The following is a 10,330-nucleotide window of genomic DNA, read 5'->3' on the forward strand; positions in this document are numbered from 1 at the left end:
AGTTATGTTGCTGAATGCGTCTCCTTCGACTTTTAGATAGTTTAGAATCTTAAAGACGGTAAACATTCCTGATACAATTTCCTTGCTGAAGGTCGCTTGTAAGGTGAGGCGTGTTATTGCTGACCATTCTTGTGGTTGAGATTGAAAGTGCTTCGCAACTTCTTTAAAGTCCACATCCTGAAGGAATATCTCTGTGATATTCCACGGTAAATATGTTGGAAGGTTTTCTCCTGAACATGCCATCGTATAACCATGGCAACTGCAATCAGCTCCACACGTGACATCCTGTGTTCCTGAGATAACAAGAAGGCACGAATAACACAGCAGAAGTAAAACCATGATATTCGATGTCCATATGACTTAAGAGAAGTATTTATCATCATACACTATGTAAAATCCTTTAAAAGCTGTCATATGTTTACATTAGTTAAGTGAATGGCAAAAGTGATATCGTTCTTGCGCAATGAAGCAAGAACGGCTCATATAGGCAATACACTGCAGTTATTTGATTATAGTAGTGTCTATGTTTTCAGTGACACACACACACACACACTGATATGACAAAGTGCGATATATTTTAAGTTTTAGCAATACTCTTAAGTACGAAGACATGAAGGGTAAGATATAGTTTGCAGTTTATACGTTCAATAAGTTGGCTTCTTTAGACCTTAACTTAACATGTTGTTTGAAATTATGCATACGATTTGCTTGTGGAAACCTGTTTAACAGTGTATTTTCATTCAACTGTTGAAGTGCAGACACGCGGTTTATTTAAATATGGAAGTAATGTATCTTGTTCGTACAAATAAAGCCCCTCATTGAACCCATTGAAACTCGGAATTCCAACAATAATGCTTTTTATGATCTACAGTCAAGTGCAGTAGGTATTTGCGATTTAGGCGACCGTCCTGAATTTAATAAGTACCAATAAATGTATCCGGTACACAAATATATGATATTCTTGATGCTGGTGTTCCAATATTATTTTGCTATCATTTTAAAAAGGTTATATTTTTAGGAAAAGAAAAATTCTACCAATATTGTAAGGCTCACCAGTTATAAAAATATAGCACTAAGGTCAATGGAGCTATTAGCGAACTAGTTTATTAGCGGGTTCCATACTGACTTTGAAATAATAACTAATTGTATTATTGAACAGTTACTTTGACAGCAATCTTTACTTCCTTCCCAGAAATTTTAATATATTAATAACTGCGTATTTAACAGAATAACTGAAGACACGTGAAAAAAACCCACATGGTTTGTTGAAGGCAGATGCAATATATTTATAAATCCAGGGGTTAATTAGACGAGAAGTGATCTCCCAAATCCATCATCGTGTTCGCACTTATTTGTGGGCAAATGAACAGTCTTCGGGTTCGCCCTTATTTGTGGGCCAATGAACAGTCTTTTTGTTCGCACTTATTTGTGGGCCAATGAAGAGTCATCGTGTTCTCACTTATTTGTGGGCCAAATCCATCATCGTGTTTGCACTTATTTGTGGGCCAATGCACAGTCTTCGTGTTCGCACTTATTTGTTGGCCAATGCATAGTCTTCGTGTTCGCACTTATTTGTGGGCCAATGCACAGTCTTCGTGTTCGCACTTATTTGTGGGCCAATGAACTGTCTTCGTGTTCGCACTTATTTGTGGGCCAATGAACAGTCTTCGTGTTCGCTCTTATTTGTGGGCCAATGAACAGTCTTCGTGTTCGCACTTATTTGTGGGCCAATGAACTGTCTTCGTGTTCGCACTTATTTGTGGGCCAATGCACAGTCTTCGTGTTCGCACTTATTTGTTGGCCAATGCATAGTCTTCGTGTTCGCACTTATTTGTGGGCCAATGCACAGTCTTCGTGTTCGCACTTATTTGTGGGCCAATGAACTGTCTTCGTGTTCGCACTTATTTGTGGGCCAATGAACAGTCTTCGTGTTCGCTCTTATTTGTGGGCCAATGAACAGTCTTCGTGTTCGCACTTATTTGTGGGCCAATGAACTGTCTTCGTGTTCGCACTTATTTGTGGGCCAATGAACAGTCTTCGTGTTCGCACTTATTTGTGGGCCAATGAACAGTCTTCGTGTTCGCACTTATTTGTTGGCCAATGCACAGTCTTCGTGTTCGCACTTATTTGTTGGCCAATGAACAGTCTTCGTGTTCGCACTTATTTGTGGGCCAATGAATAGTCTTCGTGTTCGCACTTATTTGTGGGCCAATGAACTGTCTTCGTGTTCGCACTTATTTGTTGGCCAATGCACAGTCTTCGTGTTCGCACTTATTTGTGGGCCAATGAATAGTCTTCGTGTTCGCACTTATTTGTGGGCCAATGAACTGTCTTCGTGTTCGCACTTATTTGTTGGCCAATGCACAGTCTTCGTGTTCGCACTTATTTGTGGGCCAATGAACAGTCTTCGTGTTCGCACTTATTTGTGGGCCAATGAACAGTCTTCGTGTTCGCACTTATTTGTGGGCCAATGAACAGTCTTCGTGTTCGCACTTATTTGTTGGCCAATGAACTGTCTTCGTGTTCGCACTTATTTGTGGGCCGATGAATAGTCTTCGTGTTCGCACTTATTTGTTGGCCAATGAACAGTCTTCGTGTTCGCACATATTTGTGGGCCAATGAATAGTCTTCGTGTTCGCACTTATTTGTTGGCCAATGAATAGCCTTCGTGTTCGCACTTATTTGTTGGCCAATGAACAGTCTTCGTGTTCGCACTTATTTGTGGGCCAATGAACAGTCTTCGTGTTCGCACTTATTTGTTGGCCAATGAGCAGTCTTCGTGTTCGCACATATTTGTGGGCCGATGAATAGCCTTCGTGTTCGCACTTATTTGTGGGCCAATGAATAGTCTTCGTGTTCGCACTTATTTGTTGGCCAATGAATAGTCTTCGTGTTCGCACTTATTTGTGGGCCAATGAATAGCCTTCGTGTTCGCACTTATTTGTTGGCCAATGAACAGTCTTCGTGTTCGCACTTATTTGTGGGCCAATGAACAGTCTTCGTGTTCGCACTTATTTGTGGGCCAATGAATAGTCTTCGTGTTCGCACTTATTTGTTGGCCAATGAATAGTCTTCGTGTTCGCACTTATTTGTGGGCCAATGAACAGTCTTCGTGTTCGCACTTATTTGTTGGCCAATGAACAGTCTTCGTGTTCGCACTTATTTGTTGGCCAATGAACAGTCTTCGTGTTCGCACTTATTTGTTGGCCAATGAACAGTCTTCGTGTTCGCACTTATTTGTGGGCCAATGAACAGTCTTCGTGTTCGCACTTATTTGTGGGCCAATGAACAGTCTTCGTGTTCGCACTTATTTGTGGGCCAATGAACAGTCTTCGTGTTCGCACTTATTTGTGGGCCAATGAACAGTCTTCGTGTTCGCACTTATTTGTGGGCCAATGAATAGTCTTCGTGTTCGCACTTATTTGTGGGCCAATGAACAGTCTTCGTGTTCGCACTTATTTGTTGGCCAATGAACAGTCTTCGTGTTCGCACTTATTTGTGGGCCAATGAACAGTCTTCGTGTTCGCACTTAATTGTTGGCCAATGAACTGTCTTCGTGTTCGCACTTATTTGTGTGCCAATGAACAGTCTTCGTGTTCGCACTTATTTGTGGGCCGATGAACAGAGTTCGTGTTCGCACTTATTTGTGGGCCAATGAATAGTCTTCGTGTTAGCACTTATTTGTGGGCCAATGAACAGAGTTCGTGTTCGCACTTATTTGTTGGCCAATGAACAGTCTTCGTGTTCGCACTTATTTATCCACCAATGAACAGTCTTCGTGTTCACACTTATATATTCGCCAATGAACATTCTTCGTGTTCACACTTATATATTCGCCAATGAACTGTCTTCGTGTTCACACTTATATATTCGCCAATGAACATTCTTCGTGTTCACACTTATATATTCGCCAATGAACAGTCTTCGTGTTCACACTTATATATCCACCAATGAACAGTCTTCGTGTTCACACTTATATATTCGCCAATGAACATTCTTCGTGTTCACACTTATATATTCGCCAATGAACTGTCTTCGTGTTCACTCTTATATATTCGCCAATGAACTGTCTTCGTGTTCACACTTATATATTCGCCAATGAACTGTCTTCGTGTTCACACTTGTATATTCGCCAATGAACAGTCTTCGTGTTCACACTTATATATTCGCCAATGAACTGTCTTCGTGTTCACACTTATATATTCGCCAATGAACTGTCTTCGTGTTTACACTTCTATATTCGCCGATGAACAGTCTTCGTGTTCACACTTATATATTCGCCAATGAACTGTCTTCGTGTTCACACTTATATATTCGCCGATGAACAGTCTTCGTGTTCACACTTAAATATTCGCCAATGAACTGTCTTTGTGTTCACACTTATATATTCGCCAATGAACTGTCTTCGTTATCACACTTGTATATTCGCCAATGAACTGTCTTCGTTTTCACACTTGTATATTCGCCAATGAACTGTCTTCGTGTTTACACTTCTATATTCGCCGATGAACAGTCTTCGTGTTCACACTTATATATTCGCCAATGAACTGTCTATGTGTTCACACTTATATATTCGCCGATGAACAGTCTTCGTGTTCACACTTAAATATTCGCCAATGAACTGTCTTCGTGTTCACACTTATATATTCGCCAATGAACTGTCTTCGTGTTCACGATTGTATATTCGCCAATGAACTGTCTTCGTTATCACACTTGTATATTCGCCAATGAACTGTCTTCGTTTTCACACTTGTATATTCGCAAATGAACTGTCTTTGTGTTCACAGTTATATATTCGCCAATGAACAGTATTTGTGTTTTGATTTTTGGTAGGCCAATAACAGTCGATGATTCCATTTAATTGAAGACAACCAATAAATTTTGCACAACACGTCTTCTTTCTGTGCCGATGCGCATACACGTAATTGACTGCTGAGGATGCTGTCAACACAGTGCAAATGGGATCCTGCCTCCGCCTGGTCAGTTTTAGGAGGTTGTTTTTTCCGAGGTGGGTAAAGTAATCTATTGGAGCATACGTATTTATATACAAAATGCCACCCCCTTACTTGTCAATTGAATTCTTGGATAATAACAAGTGTCGTAAAAAGCAGTACTCGCACATCAATGTGAGGAAAACATGTCCAATATGGCGACCTATCCAGCTTTCTTGTATATTTTAAAATAAATCACATTACTTATCTTATTTCTGGATGACGAAAGGCGGTGAACATATAACACCAAAATACAGTGTAAATCAGTTTAGTTCATGGCATAATAAGATTAGCATATAAACGTACTGGAAGACGGAACACAATCATTTTAGCAAAATGTACGATGCTATCATGTGAATACAAATAAAAACAAACTTAAGTAACAATAATACCCCAGCAATTTGTTGCTTTGACAATAAATAACTCAAGCGTTTTTAAAGGTAGGTCCATTTCTGCTATTTTATTCTAAACGAAGTAAATTCATACCAATTGAAGCGATTGAAAATCAAGTGTTCACATAATTTCGTGACTATTCACTTATGCGGTCACTGATCTAATGCAGGTTATAGTTTCGCGCCAAAATATCACGTTACTTCACAGTGACTGAGTCGAAAAGGGAGATGTAAGAAGGTAAAATAAATGCAAACTCCGAATGTGTTATTGTTTCATTTAGGCGATCTATAAAATAATGGAGGTGGGATCTGCGAAGCCGCATAAACATAACACATATTCCTATCAGGCAAGTGTAGAAAACAGGACTTACTTCACCACCGTTATGCTCATTGTCATATTAAATATTTCGCAACTAAATTTCAGATGACACTTAAGCGATATTTTACCCATTACATGATTGATGATATAAACAGTATTGGCTTTAAAATGACATACTTTCTAGAAACTGATAAAACATTTTTTCAACAATATCAAAATTAACAGGTATTGCTAAACTTCCTAACAAAACTCACAATTGACAAAATGGTCGACATAACTGTTTGCACCTGACTGTAGATTTATAAAGTGATGATATTACACAAAAACGTCAAAGCGTATTGTATTTTTCTTTCAAATTGTTAATATAACAAATTTTAAAACCACAACCATGATGTTACAGATGAATTAATAGTATGATTAAAATACTAGGAATGATTTCTGTAGAGAGAAAGAGAGAGAGAGAGAGAGAGAGAGAGAGAGAAAGAGAGAGAGAGAGAGAGACTTGAGGCTTCTGACTTTGTCCATAACGATGTATCGGACATTAGGCCACTTTGAATTGCACTTTTAGGAGTCATATTCGTACAGCAATTCTTTAAATGCTTTGTGGAGATTTAGAAATTATTCTCAAACAGTTTTCTTTTCTTAAAGTCAATATTTGTATATTGTCGGATTCCATATATAACAAACAAAAAGAACCTGGCATTTGTGATAAATAGATAACTTTTTCACAAAGTTTGTACCGTGGTATATGTATGCAGTCTGTTTCGGAAATTCGAAAAATATTTGATTTCAAAGTTTTTCTCGACATTCCACATATTTATGAGAAATACAGAATTTCAATCTTTTTCCGATTGTAAGACCTCATGAGTTTTGCATCCAGAATCTATGCTATAAATGCATTAAAGACACCTTCGTTTCATGCCATATGCCATAAAGATTACCTTTGTTATTTTACCGTTTGCTTGCCGTCAATATAGGGTTTATACACCTTTTTGATGTCGTTACCACCAGCAAAGCCCGGGTGCGTAGCACGAGGGTTGTTAACTATTTAAAGGGCCCTTGCAGAAGGTAACGACCGAAAAACGGTGTATTATCGCTGTTATTCCATCAAATACACACCATGAGTAACTTTTTGGTTTAAAAAATGTTAAATGTCACGAAAATGCAAAAAAAACAGAATAACCTCCATAGCATGTACTCTGTGACGTCATGAGCGATGCTCTTAGAAAAGTTTTACACTACGTTCGATAAGGGCCGCAACATTAATCGACAGTTGCATATTTGTTTCAACATCACCTTTTTTAGTGTTCAGTCGATTGGAAGGTGTGTTTTTTAGGAATAAACTGGATTACTTGGATAATTTACACACAATACCTATCGGGTAATCTATTAATTACCGATATGTTTCTACTTTTAACATTTCTATGTTTTGGCAACTAATTTAAACCGGAAAACTTTGTTAAAATATTCACTGAGTTCAGCATATTCAGCACCAGAGAAAAGAAATATTTGAAAATTCTTAATATATTGCATACCACGTAATGGGATCATGTCCATGTAAGTCGTTTGCTATGAATAAAATCGGCAGAAATTACTTTAATCGGGAGGATTTAAACGTTTGAGACTTAATTTAGAGCTTTAAAAACAAAAGATCAAACAACATTCTAGTAAACACACATTAACCAGCCAGAAAAAGACAACTCAGAAGAAAATATGTAAGTTAAATGTGGTTTATTTCATTCCATTAATATTTGTATACAGTATATATGTTGAACATTATTTTGTGCAAAAGTTGACCCACTTTCGGCCAGAAACCAGGTCGCTCAGCGTCCATTGTCATGATGCGGGCCCTGTTAGCGTTAAAACAAAAAGCCGGTCATTAACGGCACGTGAATCTACTGAATAATGCACGTTTTCTACCGATAACGCCCGGTTTTTGCGTTTTACTACACCACTATAACGGACTGAAAACACACATTTTTAACATTAATACGTATGTTTCTATATATAGTAACAAAATAATAACAAAAATGGCACGTTTTTGATGTCAATATGTGGCTATTTGCGGCATTATGCGATATTAGCCGGCGCGTGCTAGGCATTATTTTTCCATAATTGGCGAGTGAATAAACGCACGTGATCATATTTTGTGTAAAAAATCCGTACGGTTTGAAACATTTAAGTTGAAAGTTTGTGCGATATATTGTTTTAGAAGTGTAATTGTCTCTCTTATAGTTAAACTCACGCCTTTAAAACAGTATGTAATTTCCAATATAATTATGTTCTTACTATTTTATATTTTCCTACAGATTGTTTTTGACCAGTATGATTTACCTTTTATTGTCAAAAAACTATTCGGTTTTAGAAGATTAACTCTAAACGTCCACGTACATGTTATAATAAACAACTGAGAAATATGTGGCATTTATTTGTAACTTGTCGTATAAGAATATCGCTAGCAAAACAAAAACCAAAATAAAACAATAGCAAAATTTCTGACAAATCCATAAAAATTGCATGTATGAATATGCGTGAGCCTGTATGTTTCATCAGTTTGTATTTATGCATACTCGTTCATGTAAGTAATATAAATTTAAGCGTTTGTTAATTGTATAATTATGTAGTGTTTAACTTACGTATTCAAATAACATTCTAACGTGAAATCATTTTTCAGCACTGCATATACTGTTAGAATATATTTGTTCACATGCGTATTCAGGGTGAGGAATCACGTGATTAAAAGGGGCTCTCGCATGGGTCACCCCTTTAAAGCTGCACTCTCACAGATTTACCTTCTTTTTTTGTCTTGGAAAGAGCAAGTTTTTGCGTAAATATCTGTAAACCAATGATATAAGATTGCTGACAAAAGATCAGATCGCAGATGTTCATATTTCCGTTCGAAAATTAATGTTTTATGGCTTAAACCGTTACTAACGGTTTAAGAAAAATGCATAAAACATCAATTTTCGAACTGAAATATAAAAATCTGCAAATGTTTTGTCAGCAGTCTTATATAACTGGTTTCCCTGGATTTTCGCAAAAGGTGGCTCGTCCCAAGACAAATAAATACAAAACGTTGTCAAAACGCTCAATCTGTGAGAGTGCATCTTTAAGTCAAGTGATTCCTCACCCTGGTATTGGATTATGCAATAACAACAGCTGTGACTTTTTTTATTAAACATATACAATTCCGCCTGCATAATATCGAAAAAGAAAGATATTGAGATTAATATTGCTATTAAAGTAAAGCAATATTAGATCATCATTGAAACCATTCCTAAACCTTTCATGTAAGCAAATCATAATATACTAAGGAACCAAATACATTAAACGATTATACATTTTAGTGTGTTATTAATACAACAACACTACGGATGGATGTTTGCTGCTTGTCGAAGTGTTCAGTTGATAAAGTGGACAATTTTCAAGGCGTAAATACCTTCACAACATATGGACGTCTTGAACTGAAATTTCTTTCAGTTGATCTACTTGAAGTGTAGTTAAAATGAAAAGAGTTTTGGCATTGTTAATCGTCCATATACATTCGATGTTCTTTTCGATGGAAAACAGCCGAGGAGATCTGAATGAATGGTGATAGTGAAAGCCAGGCTAAACACAATTATGAAGATCAGACACCACTAAATAAATATCCACGGTCAATTGACTTATTTCCACGCAAGATAACACTGTTTCTATTCCTTCTTCGCCGCAACGCCATATATGGAAACATGTGAACTAAACATTATTACGTTTCTTATTACAAATATAATTTGTCGAACGTCACCACCATGTGTTGGGTGGAATGAAAATATACGTTGTAGGAGTACAAACCACGCTGTGAAAATGAAACAGATCCAGCATGTTAAGCCTGGCATGTGTTGATTAAAAGAAATAAGGCATGTAATAATGAGTAGACACATCCGAAGTCGTGTATTTTGCCGTTGTTTTCTCTGTTAGTAAAGTCTGACCTAGGTTTCCCACCGTATATTTGTGATTTTGTTTTCTTTCAAATACTTTTAAGACACATTTGCTTGTATAATATGCATACTCTCTCCTATCCATACCATTATATATGTATTCTTTGTGTTCTAGAATATTTCTGCTGTTTGTAAATAATTTATATATGGTTTGCGTCCATTGTTAACGTTTGAATATATGTTTATTATGTTGTATATCACTATCGCCGGAATTAAAAAGACTGTAACTTCGTTTACAATGGGTGAACATATGGTAGTGTTAGACGAACAAAAATACAATAAGGTGCGACGTCAGATTACAAGCGTTTTGTAGTAATTAGAATGTACAATGCATGCACAGAATCATTTTTGCACGTGGGCTTTTCTACTCGTAGCAGACGTCAAATGTCGCTCTGCACCCTCTGTCTACCCATATCGATTTACTGTCGCGTCCAAAACTTGTATTCAATATGCAGGGTGACCTTGACCTTTTACTCTTCAATGCGACCTTGGTAACGTCGGCGGCACCTGGCACAGGGCAGCTCTTGAACGTGTAGCCCAAACTGTCGCAGTTCATGGAGACTAACTTCCGGCATTGACATACGGAGAACACAGCCCGGCAGCCACGGTCAACCCAAAGCCTCCCGTTCCGGTTACCATAGCTACTCCCCA

The 10,330-nt window shown here is 37.5% G+C and overlaps 1 protein-coding gene across 1 annotated transcript in view; it reads left to right on the forward strand.

Annotated features, from left to right (window-relative positions):
- Window positions 1-610: 610 nt before the first annotated feature.
- Window positions 611-10,330, forward strand: part of LOC128217407 (lectin ADEL-like) — a 13,583-nt gene continuing 3,863 nt past the window's right edge. The window contains exon 1 of the mRNA XM_052924548.1: window positions 611-617. Coding sequence (XP_052780508.1) covers window positions 611-617 — 7 coding nt within the window. The remainder of the gene's footprint in view (window positions 618-10,330) is intronic.

This window comes from Mya arenaria, chromosome 14 (assembly GCF_026914265.1).
Source record: "Mya arenaria isolate MELC-2E11 chromosome 14, ASM2691426v1".
NCBI classification, from domain to species: Eukaryota; Metazoa; Mollusca; class Bivalvia; order Myida; family Myidae; genus Mya; species Mya arenaria.